The sequence below is a fragment of the Lepidochelys kempii genome, chromosome 4 (assembly GCF_965140285.1).
Source record: "Lepidochelys kempii isolate rLepKem1 chromosome 4, rLepKem1.hap1, whole genome shotgun sequence".
NCBI lineage: Eukaryota > Metazoa > Chordata > Testudines > Cheloniidae > Lepidochelys > Lepidochelys kempii.
In genome coordinates this window covers 56,217,778-56,242,707 of record NC_136383.1, presented here as the reverse complement: position 1 = coordinate 56,242,707, position 24,930 = coordinate 56,217,778, and the positions used below count along the sequence as shown (strand labels likewise).

General features: G+C 38.8%; 1 protein-coding gene across 1 annotated transcript in view; it reads left to right on the top strand.

Annotated features, from left to right (window-relative positions):
• IQCM (IQ motif containing M) overlaps positions 1-20,020 on the top strand; it is an 84,714-nt gene extending 64,694 nt beyond the window's left edge. Inside the window, exon 6 of the mRNA XM_073343183.2 lies at positions 19,883-20,020. Coding sequence (XP_073199284.1) covers positions 19,883-19,992 — 110 coding nt within the window. The 3' untranslated portion in view covers positions 19,993-20,020. The remainder of the gene's footprint in view (positions 1-19,882) is intronic.
• The last annotated feature ends 4,910 nt before the right edge of the window (positions 20,021-24,930 follow it).

Genomic DNA, 24,930 nt, shown 5'->3' with positions numbered 1-24,930 from the left:
CACTTGCAACACCTCCCAACTTGGTATCATCCGCAAACTTTATAAATATACTCTCTATGCCATTATCTAAATCATTGATGAAGATATTGAACAGAACTGGACCCAGAACTAATCCCTGCGGGATCCCACTCATTATGGCCTTCCAGCTTGACTGTGAACTACTGATAACTCTCTAGGAACTGTTTTCCAATCAGTTACCCGCCGACTTTATAGTAGGTCCACGTATTTCCCTAGTTTGTTTGAGAAGGTCATGTGAGATAGTGTCAAAAGCCTTACTAAAGTCAAGCTATACCACATTTACCATTCCCGCTCCCCATCCACAAGGCATGTTACCCATTCAAAGAAAGCTATTAGGTTTCTTTGACATGATTTGTTCTTGACAAATCCATGCTGACTGTTACTTATCACCTTATTATCTTCTAGGTGTTTGCAAATTGATTGCTTAATTATTTACTCTATTGTCTTTCTGGGTACTGAAGTTAAGCTGACTAGTCTATAAATTTTCCGGGTTGTCCTTATTTCCCTTTTTTTAGATGGGTGCTATATTTGCCCTTTTCCAGTCCTCTAGAATCTCTCCTGTCTTCCATGACTTTTGGAAGATAATCACTAATGGCTCAGATACCTCCTCAGTCAGCTCCTTGAGCAGCCTAGGATGTATTTCATCAAGCTCTGGTGACTTGAAGACCAACTTGTTAAGTAATTTTCCCACTTTACTTTCTCCAAATCTGTTTTTGCTTTATTAATAGTCCTTGTGCCACTGCTTTACATATTTTATAGTTCATTAAGTCCTTGCTATTCATTGTATTTTTTGCTTGTTTGTCTGCTGTATTTCTTTCTTTAATTGCTGATTTGCATTCTTCATTTCACCAGGGAACTGGATTTCTGAGTTTGTGGAAATTCAATATTTTATAGCTAGGTTGGCTGCCGCTACAGCTTCCTTTATTATATTACCATGAAATTCCTCTAAATTATCACTTATGAAATTGGTACTTAGATACTTATCACACTTACTCTTAAAATAATTAACCGCAATTAATCGCGCTGTTAAACAATAATAGAATACCATTTATATAAATATCTTTGGATGTTTTCCACATTTCCAAATATATTGATTTCAGTTATAACACAGAATACAAAGTGTACAATGTTCAGTTTATTTTTTTTATTACAAATATTTGCATTGTAAAAAAGAAACAGTATTTCAATTCACTTAATACAAGTACTGTAGTGCAAACTCTTCATCATGAAAGTTGAATTTGCAAATGTAGAATTATGTAAAACAAATAACTGCATTCAAAAACAAAACAATGTAAAACTTTAGAGCCTACAAGTCCACTCAGTCCTACTTCATGTTCAGCCAGTTGCTCAGACAGACAAGTTTGTTTACATTTGCAGATGATAATGCTGCCTGCTTCTTGTTTACAGTATCACATGAAAGTGAGAACAGGCATTCACGTGGCACTGTTTTAACTGGCGTTGCAATATATTTACTTGCCAGATGCGCTAAAGATTGTTATGTCCCTTCATGCTTCAACCACCATTCCAGAGGACAAGCGTCCACGCTGATGATGGGTTCTGCTCAATGACAATCCAAAGCAGTGCCGACCAATGCATGTCCCTTTTCATCATCTGAGTCAGATGCCACCAGTAGAAGGTTGATTTTCTTTTTTTTAATGGTTAGGTTTCCGTAGTTTCCACATTGGAGTGTTGCCCTTTTAAGACTTCTGAAAGCATGCTCCATAATCCAGCCCTCTCAGATTTTGGAAGGCACTTCAGATTCTTAAACGTTGGGTTGAGTGCTCTAGACATCTTTAGAAATCTCACATTGGTACCTTTTTTGCATTTTGTCAAATCTGCAGTGAAAGTGTTCTTAAAATGAACAATATGCTATAACATGAAATATATGGCAGAATGTGGGTAAAACAGAGCAGGAGACATACAATTCTCCACCAAGGAGTTCAGTCACAAATTTAATTAATGCATTGTTTTTTTTAATGAGCATCATCAGCATGAAAGCATGTCCTCTGGAATGGTGGCCAAAGCATGAAGGGGCATACGAATGTTTAGCATAAATGGCACGTAAATACCTTGCAATGCCAACTGCTAAAGTGCCATGTGAATGTCTGTTCTCACTTGCAGGTGACATTGTAATTAAGAAGTGGGCAGTATTATCTCCTGCAAATGTAAACAAACTTGTTTGTTTTAGAGATTGGCTGCACAGGAAGTAGGATGGAGTGGACTTGTAGGCTCTAAAGTTTTACATTGTTTTGGTTTTGAGTGCAGTTATGTAACAAAAAAATTCTACATTTGTATGTTGCGCTTTCGTGACAAAGATATTGCACACAGTACTTGTATGAGGTGAACTGAAAAATACTATTTCTTTTGTTTACCATTTTTACAGTGGTAATATCTGCAATAAGAATAATATAAATTGAGCATTGTACACTTTATATTCTGTATTGTAATTGAAATCAATATATTTGAAAATGTAGAAAAACATCCATAATATTTAATAAATGTCAATTGGTATTCTATTGTTTAACAGTACAATTAAAACTGCAATTAATTCCGATTAATTTTTTTAATCTCAATTAATTTTTTTGAGTTAATCGCGTGAGTTAACTGTGATAATTAGTATAGGAAAGTGATCACCTTTCATTCCATCTTCTTTATAGATTTTCCATCTGCATTTCCTTGTTATATTACTTGTTGCAATTCCAGATCTAAACATGAAAAGATTCCATCCACCAAATTAAACCCAGTGTTTAAAAATATCAGGTTGTGCATGTCAATGAATCATTCGAGGTGTTTGCCCTTAGAGTCAGTTTTCTGCTTCTCCATAATTCATTATGGCTATTAAGGTCGCCACAAATAATGTACAGGCCTTTGCTACCCTTCACTAACTCTTCCAATTCTAGATTGTTGTGTTTTTTACATGTGTTGTAAACATTATAGATTTATTTAAAGGTGTTGTTATTCTGCATAGGAATCTCAACAGTGTTGTTCTCAAAACATAAGTTCTGTATGCCTATTTTGACATAAGACCTTCTTTTATAACTATAGAGACTCCTCCTCCTCTGGTTATTGCCTGCCTTCTGAGCTGTCTTGACTCTCTTTTAAGCTCCTCTTTGTGTAGGCTCTGCACATGTGGCTAGGCAGAGCCACCTGGGCCCAGAACTGCTCCTTAAAACCTTCTATCCCAGTGTGGGGTTTATATTTTCCATCACAGGTCCTGATTTTTCCAGGCTTTGATGGTGCCTCAATTTGGGTTGGTGGATATGATGCATTATTAGTAGAAATTTAAAAAGCTGTTCATTAGCAGTTATTTTTATTGCTACATGCAGGCTCTGGGTTTATCAGAATCATAGATCAATAAAGTACTGACTACATTATGGAAAAAGGACTAGACCTCTGAGAAGACAGTTTTTGATCAAGGACTAAGGGAATGGACATTCACTTCTCTCAGAAAATGAAGTAAGGAAGAACCATTGTTGCCAGGTCTTATTATTGTGTCTAATTTGTTTCCTTGAATGATCTCAGGTAGTTGCCATATTTGCATAAATACTTCTAGTCTTGAATAACATGCTGCAGTTACTCACAGAGTAGCAAAATTTCAGCACTTGCCAATCTTCACTAGTAATTCTCTTTGCATAAAGAAACATAATTTTCCATTGGTTACCCAATAATGTCTGATGTCCTACTGGCAGCTCCAAAACAGTACAGTTAACAGGTAGTTTTTTCCCTTCCAGAAAATTTAAGTATGATTTCACCAGCTCATGTTAGAGCAAAGAAACTGCATTTAAAGTTTCCCTTTCCCTTTAGGAAGTTATACCTATGTATAACATGTTGTTAATCCATCTGATTTATTGATTAGTAACTGTTAAGAAGAAGTTGTTGTTATTTGCCACTTCTCCATCTTCCAGATACCTCTTAAATGCACGAAAATATGTACAGAAATCTTTATAACTAGTCTGACCTCTAATGCTGTCTCCAGACTTGGGAACTAGCCTAAATCAATAGGTAATTCTTTTCTTCCAGAAACCCATTTGCACTTACTGGCATCTTGGATTGGTCCAGTCTGGCTCCTGGGTGCAGTTTCTCAAGGATTGAATGCTTTTTATCCAGGCGCCTGTGGTCCATCTGTGATTCTTACAGCCAGATCACTTTTCCCCCTACTCTTATGACTGGGTTTCTCTGTAGATGTTTTGCAGATCTCACTTCTTTTGCCTGCCCTTTTTGACCCACTATCATCCTTCAACTTCCTGTTACAGCTGCTGGCTGAGAGGTACCCCTCTGTTCCTCTTCTTGTTTTTTTTTACCCCCAATAGGAGAACCAGGATTTAGAAAAAAATAATTTTCATTTAAAATGTAATAATCTCAGGATCCACTTGTGTTCTTGCTTCAGCCAACTCTCCATGTTCCCCATCACTGTTGATTACCTCATCCTCCATACCCTCACATGGGTATTTTATAGCAGGGTAGCAATGGGAAGAGGAGAAGGAAAAGTCTATTTTAAATGCAGTTCCATTTAATGATCAATTTTGGATCAGAATACAAAAAAGCCCATTCATTCATGGCCACCTATGCTGCACTTGTCAACCAAAGAGACAATACTGAAGTTATATATTCAAGCAACCACTCTAGCCACATTTACATGTACGAGTGAGAGTAGGATGACCACATTTGTGAAACAGAAAATCAGGAAACATTCTTAATATTCACATCATAGGCAGCGTGCGTGGGGAACATTGACAAGTTGGACAGCTGAGGAGAATCTTGTTCAGGGCATTTAACAAATTTTATGGAGAAGGTGTTTTGTAGGGGGATTGGGTTGTACTCCAAATGTGCTCAAATACTGCACTGATCTTGTGTGATAAAAATCCTGGCTCTGTTGCGGCTCCTTGGATGACTGTACACAATGGGCATTTGAGTGATGGCCCAGAGGAACTGTGGCAAAGGTTATGAGATGTATGGCTAAGCAGATGTTGTGGTCATTCACCTTATATAAAGGATGCAGATTTGATGGAGTAGCTCTGCAGTCTCTCTGAGGCATTGGGGAAGGATTGCTCTCCCCTCTTACCTGTTGACATGTGTCTAGTACCTATCAACTCCTTGGGGTGTGTGCACACGTGAGGATTTTGGCTTTGATGTGCAATGTGTACCTGTGTGAAAGGTATTCACACTTTTTTGTTAATTTGTTGTAATTTGCAATTATCCCTGTAATTCACAATATTGAATATGCCCCTGAATGTGTTAAAAGGGCTCAATGTATCATGGGGCCTACATTTTCTAAGGTGGCTAACAACTCGGGTGCCCAACTTGAGATACCCCTGCAGGTATTAATTTTGTGTGCTAAAAATCTTGGAGACCAATTACATACAAAGCACCCATGCGTATGCGAAGGAAATATTTGAAGCTCAGTTTTGCAAACATTTTTAATTTTGTTTCTTACAGTCAGGAAATCAAAGCAATTTGATTGTATTGTGGAGTATTGTATTGCCAAATTTCAGTTTTTAGGTCGATGCTGGTTTTGAGAGATATGAGCTGTGATTTTGAATAACTGGTCAAATGTATGTGTTTGACAATTGGTTTGTGTGCAGAAGTTGGTTTGAGGGAGTAGATTATATGCTTTGTGTGCCATATTTCAGACCTGAGAAAGGAAATTTATTGCCAAATTAAAAATTCCTGATAAACAGGATTTAAAATAGAAATGATGAGACAACCCTAACAATAGCATTGTGAATGGCGACATTGTCATTCTGAATGGAGATCAGCTTGAATCAAATTGAATAACAATGCCCTTTTTCTTCATTAAGGCCATTACAATCTGTAAGGCTATGAGACCTGGGTAGACATAAAGGTTTTAAAAAGCAATGAGGAGAGACTAATGTTCATTGCTGTGTACTTACTCTGAGAGCCCAATTAACAAAAAGTTTGTGCTAATGTATTCTCACTGAAAATCAAGCAGAATAGCATACATTTTTGTTATTGCACTAGTACAAAAAGGAAACATGAAATTCTTCTCAATCTTTTTATATAAATATTAATCTATATTCACTTTAGAGTTACAGAATTATTTTAATAATTAAGGAGACGATGAGTGCTATTTGTGCATAACATCAAAATTTAAGGAACGATCAGGATTCTGTCTCTGTGCATTGCTACGCTACCTCAGCTGAGCATCTTTGGGAATATTGCAGTTTGCTATTGTTTTTTTGAAAGTGCTAATTTTAGTATGAAATGTGATAAGAATTATTTAAAAACTTAATTGCATGCTCTCTTTTTTGGCAATAGCATTTTGTGTCTCTGAAATTTGTCTTTTCAGAGTGCTTTATGTAGTTTCTCTTAATACCCTGTAATTTAATAATTGGGGTGGGAGGCTGAGCAGAATATGGAATTGTAAAGAATTTGCATACTCTTTTGATATGGTAGACTATGATATGCACAGACCTTTTTCTTTATATGGATCTCGAAAAAAACATTTTGGTGGGGATAGACTGCGCCCAACCAGAGTACAGAATGACCACGGGACAAGGGGCCAGAAAGGGGCTGCTGTTAACTGTCTGGCCCAAAATGGTTCTTTCTGAACTCACAACAGAGTCCTGTAGCAGAGGAGAAGGTTAATATATTATGATTGAGATGTGACCCCCTCCGTTCTGCACAGGTTTTAAGGTGCACATACATTTTAGATTTGCTCTTCCTTTGTCTTTTTCCTGGCTTCTCTCTCCTTGCCTTCACCACTTTCCTCTCTTGCAAGTGGCCCAACAGCAATGTGGGTATTTTGCAGAAAGAATAAAAGCAGATGGTGGTAATGAGGGAGCTCTGAGCAGAACTACCTTTCTCTTTCATGAGACCTCTGTGTTTTTTCCACAGGTCTTCATCCCTTCTTCACTGTTCAGTGGAGTGGAGGGAACATAGGGGCAATACAACATTAACTAAAAGTTCTAGGTTGCAATTCTGTATTAGAAAACTTGTGCATTCGTTTTAGTATGTAAGGATTGCATTTTCAGTTGATGGCAAAGGTGCCTAGCCCATGGGCATTATTTTGTGACTTTTTTAACTCCTAGTGAATAAAAGAAGTGTAAGATAGCAAGTGTCTCACTTTCATCATTTTCAGAACACAACTTCTTGCTTTGTACAATGTGTTATTTTCGTTTTGGAGAATATGACTGAGGTGAAGAAATGCTGGATTTTGACATCCTGTCTATTACAGGCATGACACCAAAATTAAGGACAGCAATGTATTTATTATCTCAGTCTTTCGTGCTCTGTTGCATGTATATTTTCTTAACAATCCCAGATTGTATGTCATTACTGAAAGATCCAAGTCAACATACGGTATGGTTTCTGGAGGAAGTACAAGCACATTTAGGCCACAGTACAATTCCAATAGTTTGTGTTTTAGCTTGTTATTTTTATATTGGGGCAAACATGGAGGGCATCACATAGCCTGCCATGATGTTTATTGTATTCTGTGACTTTATAAATATATATTTTTTTAATTGAACTTTGAATTCATGATGGATAAGAGAAATGTGGACAGTAGAGAAGTGGATGATACAGTTTGTAACAGTTACTCTGTGTTGACTGCCCCACCTTGTAAAGAGAGAACCTTCTCCTTGGAATGTTTCCTCCATTTTCAGAAACGGAATAAAAGACAGTACTGTACATTTTTGGACTGATTTGCAAAGATGCTGAACATTGAACTGCAGCTGAAATAAATGGGAATAAATAAAGAAGAACACCCATAGCTCCTGTTTATTATTACTTCTGAATATCAGACCCTAATCTTTTGATGTAAAGTCTATGGAAAGAGCTTTCGAACTGCTTCATGCTGTAGGCTGTTCACAATGGTGGTGCATATTGTGCATTCTCAAATAGATGAAGCTAAAGTCTGTTGCTGAGAAACACTTAGTTTAAAATGTTAACCATGGGAATGTGGGAAAGAATAGAGCTAATTTCCACAAAAATATTTTCATTGTGGCCTACGAGGCATTCTGCTAAAATATAGCCTGATCCTCCATAACCCTTATGAATAATTTCACTCACTTAGGGTGAAATTCACCCCTGTGCAGAGAACCAGAATGAGACCTACGAACCACTGAAGTCCCTTGTACCATTAAATCCCACCTTTTTTGAGGTCTGCAAAAAGACTTCAGTGTTTCATAGGTCTCATTCTGGTTCTCTGCATCGGGGTGAAATTCACCTGTGAGCAGCATCACTGAATTCAACTTTACACACCTGAATATTCAGCAGGACTGCTCCAGTGGTTATTGAAATGCATCAGTAAATGTTGACAGGATCAAGCTCGCTTGCCATAAATGGCAAAAGAAAAAGGTGGTTTTGTTTGTTTGTGTGTTTATTTCTTTTGGTTGTGGGGAGTGTGGGAGTACAAAGAGTCTGAATTTTTGTTAAAGATAGTACACTAAGGAGCAATTTGGCAGCGGCAGGAATTTACGGCATAAATATAGGCAACAGAAACTTCAGGACCTGAGAAGATAATGGTTGCTCTTGCACCAAACATAATGTGTTCCTGTCCCTATTCCTGTTAGAATTGGATGAATTTATTTTATTTTTATTTTTTTTGGCTGAAAAATGCCAATTCGAGTAGACTGAAACATTTCACAAATTCATGTCAAATTTGCTGAATTGTTTCTTCTGAAAAAACCCCCACAAAAACAATTTCAAAAAGTTGAAATGTTTCATTTTGATATTGGCTTTCTGTTTTGCATTTTTACCTGGGTTTTATTTTTAAAAAAATTAAAAGGTAAAAAAATGAAATAGAAGAAAAAGTCCCTCAAAAACATAGCAAATCATGTTTCAAGTAGAACAAAATATTTCCATGAATTTTTCTTTACTTTTTTTGGTTCACCAATTTTTTTTAAAAAAAATTAATTTTGAGTCTACCCAAACTTACATTTTTTTTCTGGTTCAGCCACTGAACTGAACAATTTTATTTACACAGCTCTAATACCAGTGGTGATTTGTTATTCTGTCACAGGCAAGATCATCCTTCATGGGCAAATGCAGTTATCTTATCTTACATCTGAGAAGCTTAAAGACTAACCAGTCTCTGGCTTTTTCCTCTCTCCCTAATACACAGAGGATTACCCTTGTGAAGGACGACATAAATAGAAAATGTGATGGCTGTGTTTTAACTACAGTAAGCCTGCTTTTTTCTCCTGGCAACAATTTTAAGCAGCAGTGCTACATCCATATTAAGTGTGAATTTTCTTGTGTAAATCCCATTAAGGTTAATAGAATTTTAGTTTTACTGCTTAATAAACTTTCAAGTGGGTTAACTTTTGAGAAATATATAACTATCATGATGCGCAGAACATGATCATATACAAGTATCAATATACTATCGCTACAATATGAGGAAATCTAACTGTGAATTGATTAAACACATTCATATAGTTTATTTAAAGAAATATTTGCACTTTGGAGAAACTTTAAAACCCTTTTGTACCTTTCTTTCATTATTAGTTGCCCTTGCTACCTTTACCGATTATAAAAGTGCATTCTTTGTTTAAATTTGTATTGTTTTAAACTTAATCATAATGCTGAATATGTGACATCAGACTTTACAATCTAATGCCATTTAAATGTGATAAATATAAGATTATGACAACTGCAGGACCAATTTGAAGGAATGGGACTGTGAAGGAGAGAGCTGAGCTTCAAGTGCAAATATTTCAGATAATATTTTGAAAGGACTACATTACGTTATAAATATTATACTGTGCATTATAAACTAGAGTTTTTTCAATTTTGTCCTGTGTTCATGTTAAAAGCAGGTTTTGTGAACATAAAATAAGCTTCTGACATTAAGTACGCACTGCATCTAAAATCATTTTAATAAGCAGAAAACTGAGAATTTTCTTTGTCACTGCTACTCTTTTAGATTTGCCAACCTAAAACCAAGCTGTTTTGTAACTCTGCAATGTTAAATTTATAACAGATAGATAAATCCATTTTACTGAGGCAGATTAGCTCCTAAACTTTCAGTCAGTGGTATCATTCCACATTTAATGCAGGAGCTGGGTAACTATAGGCCAGTTAGCTTGACATTAATCCTGGGCAAAATCACAGAAAAGCTGAAAATGGATGCATTCAGTAAAGAAAGAAAGAGGTTCTATAATGTATACCTGTCTGCATGATTAATGAAAAATACATCTTATCAAACAAACTGGATGTTATTTTTAATGAGATTACAAATTGGGTTGACAAAAGTTAACTATGTTAACATAATATATTTAGTCTTCTGTAAGGCATTTGACTTAGTACTGCATAATATTCTACTTAAGCAGTATACAAATCAATATAACATATGTGCAATGGATTAAAAATTGGCTGACAGATTTCAAAAGTAATTGTAAAGGGAGAATCATCATCCAATCAGAACATTTCTAGTGGAGTCTCACTGGGATCTGTTCTTATCTTTGCCTGGGGGAAAATATAAATTAATGCTGGTAAAGTTTTCAGATGACACAAAAATTGTCAGAGTTGTAAATAATTATAAGGACAGGTCAGTTCAATAGAGCAATCTGGATCACTTGGTAAGATGGGGTCACTTAAACAATGTGTTTTAATACAGTTTAAATGCAAGATCATACATCTAGGAACCAAGAAACATTTATAGGATGGAGGACATATATTTTGGAAAGTAGTGATACATGGATCATGGTGGATTACCAAATAAACATGAGCTCTTAGTGCAATGAAATGGCTAAGAGAGAATCTGGATGCACAAGCAGGATCCCCTCATGGAGTTCCTCCAGTATCATTCTGCTGGGGCAGGCTTTGTTCCCCCAGCTCAGAGAGGCTGCTGGCTCACTCAAAAAACCAGCAAGTCCTGGGAGCAGGGGATCTCTGAGAGACCAGGCCATTTATGCAGTAGCACAATGCCGCCACACCAGCTCTATTCCCTCGGGAATGCCTGGGTACCCATTGGATTCCTCAGTGCTCATGGCCACCTTAAGGAACACTCTGTGGGAGGGATCTGGAGAAAAGATAATATAGTTCAGGGTGTATTATCTTTTCTGGAGATTTTCCACACTGCTGGAGGAGTGGTGGAGGACACCAACAGATGTGTCTTTCCCAGTCCTATCTCCGTTTCCTACTGACTCTTCTCCTAGTCTGCTCAGTCTCTGCTCCCTCTCCACCAACAAACTCCAGATCTACTAAGCACCCTTGACAGGGCTTTAACAAAGTGGGGATGGTTTGACAGAGGCAATTGACTTTCCTTTCTGTGTTTGGATCTTCCATCTATACCTGGCTTGGGGTGACAGTCCAGGTGTATTGTAGGTCTGTAGGGGTTATCCCCCTGAGATGGGCAAATTTGTTTGTTAAATAAGAACATCTCTCTGCTTCTCCAGATATTTGTCCATCTCTTGAATGGAACTAAACTCAACAATCTTTTAGGTTTGAGTAAGTCCTTTTCCTCCTCTCTCCCCAGTCCCAAAACTTTTGCTGGCATCCCACTGCTGTTGCACTCAAGGGGTTCTCTGGCAGCAACATCCCAGAGGGCAGACAAGTATTTGAACTCTCAGTGATTAATCTAGCCGAATTTCCAAACCTTTTAATGTTCACCCATCATTATGGATCATGTCCACTGTCTAGTAAGGTTCTTCTGTTTCTTATTTTCTTCCAGATCCCTCTGCTCACCTTCTTTTTATTTGTGTTGCATGTTTATAGAGCACCTAAGACTTGTTAAATTAATAGGATGTATAAACTGGCATGATATAATAACACCCCTGAAAGGAGGTGCAGACTTATGCAGTGAGAAGAATACACTGTAGTCTGGAAGAGTGATCTCTTCCGAAAAGATATGCAACCTTCGTTAGAGATCTGCTTTCATGATTATTTCATTTTCCTTGTGGTTCCAGTCTGAAGACTGATTCTAAAAATGGCATTGTAGCTGCAGCTGGGAGCTGTGATTCCCAGCATGGGTAGACAGACTCCCACTAGATCTGTTGGGTCCAAGCTTGGGTGGCTGGCCCAAGCTGCTACTTGTGCCGCAATATCCACAATGTTATTTTTGGTGTGCTAGGTTGAGCAGAGCTAGATTCTAGCTCTAGCACGAGTCTGTCTACCTATGCTGGTACCAAAAACTACAAGCTGCAGTATAGACATCCCCACAGAGACTTCGAAATCAAATGTAAAAAGCTGCTGTTTTTGTTAAATGCCAGCCCTACAAACTCCGCCTGTGACCTTAGTCGAGTTGCCACGTTGCATTTTCTGGACCTGGAACTTACAGTACTGCTGATGGCACATGAGTAAGAATAGGCTCCAGCCTGCTCTTCCCCAGTGTATTGCCTCTATGGGACTAACGGAAAGTAGTACAAACTTATATTTTTGTCAGAAAATATCTCACTGCAGATATGATCCCTAGCATGTGCAGGGAAATAATTAGTTGAAAAACAAGGTGGGACATTGACATAATCATTTTTCTGATTGTAACCACACTTGGAAAGTCTGAAGTACATTACAATACACATCCCCAGTGTCATCTCTCGGAGAAGACAAGATGGCTTGTTTTTATGTTCTGTCATTTTTGACTCGCCCAAATTATTTTCCAGTGGAAGGAACCATAAATCCCTCCCTTTCTGTTACCCTCTCTGATTGAAATCTCTCAGTGTTCCATCCAGTTCATGCATGAGTTCATCGTCGTCTTCAGAGGTGCACAGCCAATGTTTCATAATTGTTTGCTATGCCTAGATCTGAACATGTTTTGTGATTTCATAAAACCTATGTGTGTGGGAGAAGTAAGCTTTCTTTCCAGACCCACTTGCAGTGTTTTCTCTTTTGAATGGGGGTTTACTGTTTTTCCAGTGCTTTGTTGCCTACAGTTATACTGTAAAAGGACAACTGCCTCACATTTATCCATTTCACAGATGCTTGAGATGTACGAGGTGTCTGGAGCAAAATACCTCTGACTGATGTATCAAGTATGTGTTCTCCTGTGACACTTAATAGTAAATAAAATAATAATAATTAATACCAAGCTCTTATATAGCAGTTTTCATCAGTAGATTTCAAAGCACTTTACAAAGGAAGAAAGTAGCATTATTCATGTTTTACAAGTGAGGAAACAGGCACAGAGCAGCGTAGTGACTTGTTGCAGTATGTTGCCATATTTACAAGGCATTCTTCACAATCATTTCTCAGGACACTGAACTGTTCTGAGTCTCTACTCCAACAAGTATTTCTGTTTTTAATTGTCCATTTATGCTTTCCTCTCATTATTTTGTACTGAGGAATGCCCTAAGCCAATGTCTCATCACAATTTGACAAACATTTTGCAAAAAAAAATGGCTGTCCTTCATAGCATGAAGGTACAGCCTTATGAATGGTTAACACACATCTGGCTCAAGAGGGGAATATCTATCTTTGAGAGCCGGCTTAGCATAGCTTTCTAATGCTCATATGTGCTTGGTGGATAATTGTTCAGTGCTTTGCAAAGTGATTGTTAGGGATGCTTTGTAAATGCAGACTGGGGGTCATGGTAGGTTTGACCCTCTGGTTCTTCTCCCCCATTGTGTGGAAAACGTCTTCCAGCTTTATTTTTTATGTTTAGAAGCTTTGGCAGAATGAGAGGGGTTAAATAAATAAATATTAACCTCAGGACTAAAATTTTTAAGGAGTCACAAGCACTCAGTCAAAACAAGAGACACTTTTGGAGGGACAACTCTTAAATAATCAAACTCTCAAGAACAAATCATCATAAAGAGCCCTGGCCCACCAAATGAATAGCAAGTCAGAATTGAAATCAGTTCCTTTCAGAAGTGCTGATTATTGTTATTGGGACTGATCTGAAAAACTCTCAAGAGCCCCATTTTTTAAACAGAATAGAAGGTGGTAACAAATTACATACAGTTTCAACCCTTAATTGGTAATGGACTGTTTTATGCAGTTCAGTTCTAGGGATGTATGCCTATTTTCCACAGATCCTGCCAAAGAGAGTTTCCATTTTGGGGCTTCCTGCTTATTTCTTCCAGCTGCTTCTCTTTCCTATCCCTTCTGCTGTTCTCCTCCTGTGTTCGTTTTCCTACTGATGGTTGTGTCTCTTCTCTTTTATATACATAGAAATTGTAATGTAAATGGTCTTAGCAATTATTTGTTTTTATTTTTTATTTTTATCCTCTTTTTAATGTATTTTGAGTTTACTCTCCAGTTTGAGGCAATCATTAAGCTGGGGAGTGTGTTGCTCATTCAAATCTGTTAAAGGTGAAAATAAGAGTTTTGAAAGATTTACAAGGAGTATGTTCAGTTCTCAAACGTAGCACGACTTTGCTTGTATCAATAAAATCATAAGCAATATGATGGATCTACTTCTCATGGGGTATTGTTAGTATATAGACTTAGAAGGAAAAGAAGCAGCTGCAGTTTTTTGATCTTTTGGAGACGTTTGGTTACCTTTTACTGGAATAACTTTAGCTGGATCAGCAGTGGTGTGGGGATCACTGCTGCAAATGCTTTCCCTTGTAGCTTTACTCATCTGAGTGGTCCCATTGACTTCAAGTCAGTGACATGTAATTTGCTCAGATATGTGTAGATGTTAGCAGGATGGGGGTCTTTGCTTGTTTTTCCCTATTTGGAATAAATTAAAAACTTCCTGGTGTTAATTTTATCTGTTGAAAATTTATGGCCATCTAGAAAAGTTGCATTCATCACATTATGCCAAATAGGTGTTACATAGTGTTTATTTTAAAGTTAACATACCAGCAACATAGCTGTGTATTGTGGCTGTCTTGTTTTAAAATAAATATTCTGTCTGTGAGGCATTGCTAGGTGACACTACAGGATGCTAAGTGCTGTGTTATAAATGTACTAAAGGTGGCAGAGCTTCTCCCAACTAAGCATGGTCACTCCTGTGTTTACCTGATCCAGATCAAGAGCCACGTGACTCCCTATGCGCCCTATGCTTTGAGCTCCTCCATAGAGGTGCCACTGCTGGGTGTGTGGGGAACTCCAGGAAGTATTTTGCCTTTGGCTTCTGGGCATACAGAGGCCACATGCCCACTACTGCACCCCTCTCTGCAGTGGAACTTGCTGAGCTTCTGAGCTGGCTGGTGTAGAAGAGTGGATCTCAGATCACACCTCTTTCCTTCCTCCTTTGGGGTACCATGCAGTCTTTTCACTACCCAGAATGCAGGTGCTGTAATTCTGCCTGGCCCTTACATCTTTTTAATTTCATCTTTTGTTTTATAAGCATGTGAAAGTTGCTTTTGCTGTTCTCGTAAGGATTGTATTTATACATTTGTTTTAATTTTTCATCATTTTTTTAAAAAAAAATCTAAAAATATTTACTGAATACTTGTACAAGTAATTATTACAAACCGTTTTAAAAACTGCACCTCTTGGCCATGTTCAGGAGGCATAATGGTGTTTGTTGTTTTTCTGATTTTGTCTTTGTAAAGAACTAAAAATAAGCAAAAGCAGCAATCATTCTCTTGTATCCCATGGGGCCTGATTCTGCATTGCTTGCACTCCCAAACTCCTTTATGGACTAGAGTTTTGGGAATTCAATGGCTGCAAGATCAAACTTGTGAGGATAAAGTCCCTCAACAATTTGGACACATTCAGCGAGCTTTGTTTGTGAGGAGGGTATAATTCTGTAAGCATCTCTGAGAAAAATATATGTTGTAAAACTCCATCTTGCTGATTTTTTGTGTGTAATCTAGCATTATCCCTTTATTATAGGGGAGCACCAGATCTACTACAGTTAAGGTTGGGAAACCCTTTCTGTTTAAAGGATGACTATTCACAGTGCCCTAAAATCTGCATGTTTCCTCAGATTGCTTTGAAATTGGGTATGCCTCATGAGGGCATGGTGTAGGACTAATGATCCAAAATTGGGGTTATTTGACCACACAGCTTCCAAGATACGGCCCTCTCACAAGAAAAAAAAAACTTTTCTGAAGGTTGACACATTCAACCAACTTTTTTTTGTACAGGCCTAGGGATCAACCCATAGCTCTGGTTGGGCCCCAAAGAGTCTGTCACTCAACATTTACCCCAGATAGTGCAAGGCAAGCACATCCCCTTTGAGGAAGAAATATTGGAAACATTAATGGACAAAACGTACACCCACACACACGCACCCCAACCAGATTATACTGCTCATATGCAGATAGAATACTCAAGAAGGGTATAGCTAGTCAGTATTCATTGGAGCTGGGTGGCTCAAGGGGATGTGATGTGGCCATTAAATCTGAACTACATTTGAGCACTTTGTGTGAACCTAACCCTTGGCAGAAATAGGAAAATAAAAGATAGCCATGTTGCTACAATCTGCGTTTGTCAAAGGGTTGTGTTGTTTTGTTTTTGTTTTTGTTTTGTTTTGTTTTGTTGGGAAATGTGATCTGAGTGCTGCAAAAAATTCAGGTGATCAAACTACATTAAAAAACAAAATAAATTACTCACGTGAATGCTTGCTGGGAAGGGTGGAGGGATTAGGGACTGGAGGAATGGGGGAGAGGAGTTACCGACTGCCGCAGGGAGAGGGGGATTATGGGGATCCCCCTGGTAGAGGAGGGGAGAAGGATTGGGGGTTTGGATCAGGGAGTGGGATTGGGGATTAGGGAGAGTGGGAATGGACCTTGGGAGGGGTAACATTGAGGAGGGCAGGCAATATGGGAGATTAGATGTAAGGGAGCTGTCTATCAGCCCCACATTCTCCTTCCTTTTGTGTACTGGGATTTGGGAAAGGGGCTTGTCCCTCTGGGGATGTCTAAACACTTCTGCCTACCCCCAACCCCTCATCTGGGAGCTAGGAAATGGGTGGCCCTTTCCCCCTCAGGGCCTCCTGTGCTTTCAGGTTTATACTGTGCTAGTGATCTGGATATAGCAAAGCAGTTGCTGATTATTAATGTTGTACAAATTATAGCAGAGCATCAGCTCTCCTACAGACAAGGTTGAGAAAACTTTTCTGTTTAAAGGTCTATTCTTCCAGCGCTCTAAAATTCTCATGCTTAGTCAGATTATCTGGCCCCTTTGAGCAATGCCCCCAGTATGTCTATAACACACATATCAATACTAATACTCTGTCTTTGTTAAACAGGAGCTTCCTACACCTGCCCTACACTGAAACGCGGAGTCTACTTCACAGAAAATACCACAATTGCTAAATTTTGTAGCTCCTATGCTCCCTTTCACAATCTTATGCACACAATGCCATCTAACACTATATTTTCACTTATCCCGCATTAATCCCACAGACCACACTTATCTCTTACCTAGCTGCTGACAATTCCCATGGAAAGAAGACCCCTGTGTCTTGCTACTGATGTAACCTACAGAACTCATTGCTGAAATTGGCATACTAGATTTCTCAAGATACACGTGAACCTCTTTCATTGATTGCATACATGGAGGTCAGGGAGAGAGGCTCACAGGAATACCTCACATCACAATCACAGCTCTGCAAAACTGCTCCATATAATCCTTTCACCATTCAGTACAGTTATATCTACCACAGTGAATGCAGCTAGAGTCCATGCAGATAATTCTATGCTGTTGCCAGCTCCACAGGGGGGGAAGAGTTACAGTTGCATGTGCATGTACCTTATCTCAGTATTTCCTGGTTTTGCAGAACTAAACAATCTGGAAGGGCAGAGATATCACAACAACTATACACTTAGCAAAAGTCTACAGCCCTGAATGTCCATAGCTACACTGTGTGGCTTTAGTCCAGGCTTCTAGAAGCTCCCCAGTGTTATTACTGATCTGGTGCAGTCAGGTTAATCATGGATGAGTGCAAGGCTGCTGCCAGTACAATGGCCGGGCAATGTCCTCTCCTGACCTCAAGTCTGATCTTCAGGGCTCAATGTGCGGGGACTTTATCTCTGAGGCAGGCTGTAAGAGATACTATCAGGCATCCTTAACTCTGCATTAACAAGGTTTTCTGTCAGTGAATTATAGGTAGATGTCTTTACTGGGATGCACATTCACCTTCAGATATCAATCTTGCAGTCACAGAGTTTAAGGCAAGAAGGACCTCCAGATCATCTAGCCTGACCTCCTGCATATCTGAGGCCAACAATACCACCCAGTACCTGTACACTAAACCCAACAACTGAATTAGACTAAGATATTACTGCCCACAGGAGATCAGACTATTATGTGTTATAGGGAGGAAATAGGAGTGATGGAGGTGCTCCAATGTCCGAGGCCCCTGTAATGGCAGGTAAATGACTGTGTTAAATATACCCATATCCTAGCAAGTGACCCACACCCACATGCTGCAGAGGAAGGTGACCCTCCCACACACACCCAAAATCACTACGATCTGACCTGGGGCAAAATTCCTTCCTGGTCCTACATTTGGCCATTAGTTAGACACTGATTACGTGAGCAAGAACCAGCCAGCCAAGCACCTGAGAGAGAGAATACTTAGAGCCGCATCAGAGTTCTGGCCCACCCTGCTCCAGTGTCCCATCTCCAGGCATGGCCATCTCTGATGCTTCAGTGGAAGGAGACCAAAAATCCACTCACAAAAGTCAGAGTACATTAAAGGTGTTAGAGGTGGGAGAATCCCTATCTAACCCGTGAGGGTGGCTGGCTGAAGTCCTGAAACAGGAGCTTTTAGGAATGTAAGGCATAAACTGATGATGATCTCCAGGCTGCTGAGCTCTGCCTCCTACCAGCGCAAGCAACCCCTTCTACAATCACAGTCAAATTTGTCAAGCTCTGTCTTAAAACTAATTAAATTGTTTCCCCCCACAACCCCCATTGGGAAGCTGTTCCAGAACCTCATTCCTCTGATCGTTAGACACCTTTATCTAGTCTGAATTTGTTCAGGGCCAGTTTATACCCATTTGTTCTTATGTCAACATTGTCCTTTAGCTTAAATACCTCGTCATTCTCCTTGTTGTTTCCCTCCCCACCTCTGAGGTACTTATAAAGAGCCACCATATCCCCTCTCAGTCTTTTTTTTGGGGGCTAGGCTAAACAAGCTAAATTTTTCCAGTCTCCTCGCGTAAGACAAGTCCTCCAGTCCATCTTTCTTCAGCATGGGTGACCAGTACTTTATATAGTATTACAAACAGACTCTTACCAGTGTCTTGTACAATAGCATTAATACGCCTTCTCCACTGGAAATACCTTGGCTGATACAGCCTAGGATTACATTTGCCTTTTTCACAACTACATCACAGTGGTGGCTGAAAATCATCCTGTGATCAACCCACACCCCAAAGTCTTTCTCCTCCTCTGTTTTTTCCAACACATGAGCTCCCAGCCTGAAGCAGAAATTCTTATTATTAGACCCTAAGTGCATGACCTTGCACTTCATACAATTGGGTTTCATCCCATTTCTGTACTCCAGTCTTCAAGGTCATCCAGATGTTCCTCAGTGATGGTCTTATATCCTCTGTATTGATGATGCCACCCAACTTTGTGTCACTGGCAAATTTCATTAGCACTTTTGTACTTTTTGTGCCAAGTCATTAAGTAAAATATTGAATAACATTGATCCCAAGACAGAGCCTTGAGCAACTCCACTGATCACCTTCTTCCAGTCTGATCATTCACCTTTCACCATAGCCTGTTTTAGGGTGACCAGATGTCCCGATTTTATAGGGACAGTCCCGATTTTTGGGTCTTTTTCTTATATAGGCGCCTATTACCCGCCACTCCCATCCCGATTTTTCACATTTGCTGTCTGGTTACCCTACCCCTTGTTGTCTTCCCTTTAGCCAGTTCCAGTTCTTATACTAATCCCCATCTTCTCTGATTTAACTAATAGTTTACCGTGTGGTAAGATGTCAAATCTTGTCTCATAAGGGCTGATTTTGGTCATGCTGTCTGCAGTTTGAGTAATCTTTATTTATGGACTTCTAATTTTACAAACAAATCTGTTCATTTTGTGTTATAGTGAGTGGACATCCAGCATTAAAGGCAGCTGACATTCGAGTGACAGGAGAATTAGTAGCGTCATCAATGAGAGAGTGGAAAATGAAAAACCTTTCTGCTCAGAATTCCTAGCGATGATGGATGGAAAGTAGCCGACAATCTTTAAATGTCAAATTCTTCTGCAGGTGTCCAAAAGCAAGGAGTTTGACTGTAAGAATTCTGTTATAGGCAGAAGAGAAACAAAACTACTACATCTGTGTATACACAATACATAGAAATTCTACAAGCTGACAAACATCATCAGTTAGGCTCTTAAAGCTATTTTTTGAAAATCCAGTAAGCTATGTTACTCAGGCTCTATTTCTGAAGTATATATGTTGGTATGCATGTCACAGGATATATGGTAACAGTATAGGAAGCATGTACAAATGCTTTAAAGGAACAAACCAACACAATAAAATCTTCACAACTGAGAAAGAAAAGTTATTTTAATTTGTGGGGAAAATGTAGACACATCAGCCAGTGATTTTATTTAAAGAGTATTTAAACATTTTCTTAAAACTGGGGCAAGATCCTCACGTCCTTAGTCTTTACTCTGGCAAATCTCCCATTGATTTCAATGAAAGTTTGTCTAGTAATTGAGTAAGCATTTCAGAATTTGGCCCTAAAAGGGAAATATCTTGCTTCCCCATCCTCCCTGTGAGTGCAGGGGGGGCCTCTGTCAATGGAGCCAGTATGATTCCACTGTGCACTGTAGGATTTAGGTATGTTGTGCAGGGCTGCAGACCCACTGCATGATGTGAAACCTCCATATGACCTTCTTGAGCAGCAGTGCCCGTGGGAGTCTGGCTGCAGAGTCATCCTTAGAAAGGGGAAGCTACATTGATCCTCCTGGCCTTTCTCCCACACAGTAGAGCCATAGAAATGATTCCAGCTGTTAGGCTTAAGTGTCCTCCCTGGTGAAGCTCGGCTGCTGCTCCATGGACTGGGAGGGGAACTATTTCTCTCTCCTTTCCCTAGCTTCTCACAGAATCAATTAAAATGATTCTGACAATAGATGTGTCTGCAGGTCATATAATCCAGCAGCCACCAGCAGCTGAAGGAATGAACAGGACTGGACATTCCCCTATGGCTGTTTCTGAACACTGAGAGGCTTTTAAAGTTTGTTTGTTTGTGTTCAATATGTGTTCTTGTATTGCCTTCATCACCTTGTATGTAAGCTCCTCCCAGTAGCGTATTAAGTGAGGTGACTAACATCTGTCATGCATGGTTCAGTCATTCTCATCTCTGCAGGGGGACAATTGTGTGTGCAATATTTCAATAGTTGTTTTTTCGAGGGGAGGGGATGCTGGGGGGGGGCAGTTTAATGTAGATCTCCCTGTTAGTAACTCTTAGGCATAGTATAATCACCGGAGCATTAGTATAAATGTAGTCCTTGAGACTGCATCCAAATTTGCATTTACCATCGCCAAGTTTCTACCTACATCAGCCCCTTCACACTCCTAGCTACTAGAGGGATTTAAGACAAACACATGTTGTTAATGAATTATAAGAGCATCCACTTTACACTCTCCAGGCAGGTTCTCTTATAGGTCTTGTCTTCACAGGCAAAAATGGGACTCATAATTTGCCACCAGTAGGAGCAACAGCATAATTGAGTTGTCTACCCTGTTCAGAATGGGGTTTGATGGCATGATGATAAAAACATACCACATCTCTACCAATCAGACTGTACCAGTGGGTACTGGTGATGAATTAAAGATCACATTTTTGCCAGGTTTAGATACTGCCCTCGTGTGCCTAGCTTATAGTTGGGTAACTCATGCTACCAATGAATCTGGCTGGATTTGTTGTCTATAAAACTTATAACTGTATTGATGCTTCTTGATCTCAACTTGTTCTACATACCTCTTCAGAAAAATGAACTTGCTTTTTAGTTCAGTGACAATATGTCAGTCCAGATCTGTAGAAGGCAGTGTAAGGTTAGTAAAGAGAAGCTTTCACTTCCCAATAGTCAGTTTCTGTTATAAATTGGCACTTGATGCTCATCAAAGAACAAGAAATATTGGATATGCTCTAAATGTCCATTGTATTTTTGAGCCAGCTCCTTGATGGAAGTCATCACTTATATGTAAATGAACTGTCAATGGCTTGCCATCGTTGGCAATCACTGGACTATGAAGGGTATGTCTTAATAAGAACCAAAGCTCTTCACAGACTTTGATTTACTGGAAATAAAACAGAAAAGTCCTCTGAGACTACAAAGGACACTTGTTTCAGATAAAATGTCTAGACAGTAGCAATATATTTGGGGCTTTTATTAAAGCAAAACTGCAAATTAGAATAGAGTGCTGAGAAAATTCCTGTGACCCATCTGAGTTTTAAAAAAAACACTGCTTCAAACTGATCCATAAAACACCTACTTTCAGAGTAAGTTCATAATCATTCAGAAAAAGAAAGGAAGAAAAGAACAGATGCACAAGGTCAACATTACATCTTCTAGAGTTTCCAAAATGTTACATTATTTCTGACAACGTTCTGTCACCTTTTGCAATTCAGTATTAAATGTGATTGGTTTAAAAACCAACATATTAAGATGTATTGTATTAGGTGACAGACTGCTTTACAGAACTTTCCGATATATAGGCCTTTCACTACAAATGACTGAAAATAAGACAGTATATAAAGAAATGGGTTGTATGAATTATTACATCTTGGGGAAAAATTATCAATGAAACTGACAACCTGCTTTGGTTGAGATATATATCTCATTTTAAGGAAGGTAAATCATTCAACATTTCTGGTAGAGATGGGCAAATTTCAAAGGTTTGATTCAGCTAAACATCAAGAAGTTAATGGACCAAGTTCTGCTTTCAATCCAGATTTACACCAGATTATCTCCAATAAAGTCAATGAAGTAAGTGTATATATACTTATGTGTATGAGATCAGAATCTGGCCTTTCTACATATTCATATTTAACTGATTTTATTATTAGTATTATTATTATTTTATTTTATTTATATATTATCATTTGCAATTTTCATATTGCCTGAAAGGTTGCCAGATATGTTATAGGAGAAAGAGAAAGACAAGGGGTGAAATTCTGACCCCATATAAGTTGATGAGAGCTTTGCCATTGACTTTGATGGAACCAGGATTTCACCCAATTTCTGTCCCAAGAGTTTGAAATGAAGACATGATGTGAATTATCCAAGCCTTTGAGGCACTGCACCACACTCTCCCCCCCCCCCCCACCATCAAGCCCCTAGTCTCCCTCCCTTCCCTATACACAGAGCTCAAATTGAGATACATGGCAATATACCTACCAGCACTTCTCTCAAGCTGCCTAGCATCAGAATCTTGGATTTCATTAAAAAACAAATAAGTCACTGGCTGTTATGTGAATACATTTTTGAAAGTGTGAACCAAGTGTAACTAAGGCAGTGATATCTATATGAGTTTACAGTAGCCTTAAACAATAATTCTGAGAGGTGTGAACTGTCCCATTAATCTAAATGAGATGTTACCTTAGATGATCAATGATGCTTTTCAGATCAATACTGTTAATGATTAGTGAGATCTCATTTTAGCAGCTCAGGTTGGTGGTGCTTGGGCGAGTACTGACACTGTGACATCCTGGCTGCTCCCTCAGGAATCATATTTTGTAACTGAAGTTTTAGAGTGTCAGGTCAGTGAGATCCAAGTAGGGGGCTAAGTGAATTCTGCTCCCCAGAGAGAGGAAATCTGTCTGCCAGTACCATTGGAATACATTTCTGGATTAGTTTAGGGGGGCGGGGCTACTTGACTGGATGATTTAGTTGGGGATTGGTCCTGCTTTGCGCAGGGGGTTGGACTAGATGACCTCCTGAGGTCCCTTCCAACCCTGATATTCTATGATTCTATGCTCTGCAGGCAACTGGAAAGTATATATTTGGGAGGTGAGAATTTCCCCCTTCATCTCAATATGCTGTTGGCTCTGAAACCTAGCAATGGAAATTTGATAATCAATAATAATTATTCTTTTACTGCTGAATGCTAAAGTGGAAGCATCCAGTTAATGTGCTTATCCATTAGAGCAAGTAAAAAATGTTCACATGGAACAGTATCCTGTCAAAAAATGAGGTTTATATGTAACTTATTTTTTTGATGGGAAAATGTTGAATTCAATGAAAAATTTTGGTTCTCCTATGGAAAAGTTGTAAATGAAAAAATTTGGTTTAGAAACAAAACACTGCATTTTGAACATATTTTTAAATAAAAGTGTTTTTTGGAAATGAAAAATTGTGTATTTTCTATTTTTGGATTTTTTGGCTCTTCTCTCCCTTTTTACTTTTCTCAGTGGAAAAAAAGTAGGGGGAAAAGAGTACAAAGGAGAAGACATTGTCCCCCAGATCCCAAATACAGAATATCCAAATAAAATGACAATTTAGATAAAAAAGAAAACCAAAAATTGAAAGGTCAACTCAAAACAAATGTGTAGTTCCAGATAATTTCAAAATTTACTACAGAAAATAAATTTTTGAATGATTATTTTGTTCAAAATTTCTCACAGGAAAATTTTGATTTTCCAGCCAACTCCATTATTAATTGTTGTAGGATGCACTAGTGATAGATATTAGGGCAATTGTGGCTTTCAGTGGTAACTAGGAATTCAAACCCCTCAAAATGTCATGTCTGCTCCATTCATAAAAGGGGAGGGAAAGAGGAGAAGCCTTCTCTGTACCAAAAAATCTCAATTATCTCCCAGTTTCCAAAACTCAAACCTCCTCCCATGCTTTCATGGTTGCCAGAGGCCTAAAGTACCCCACCCAGCTGCCAAAACCTCTAGATTGCTCCTGCCACATTCTAGAGTGACTTTCTGCACTTTCAATATACATTCACATGTTGGCCTATTGTGAACTAGATGAGAGAGATGACAAGCATCTCTTCAGCCCCTTGTTTTCAGGTCCTTTGATGGGCTTGATGCATGTGAAGACTACACTAAAAATACCAACAAAAATTAATAAAAAAACTTCAATAAAAACAATACAAAACCTCTCTGCCTCATGGATTATTAATGTAGTCATGG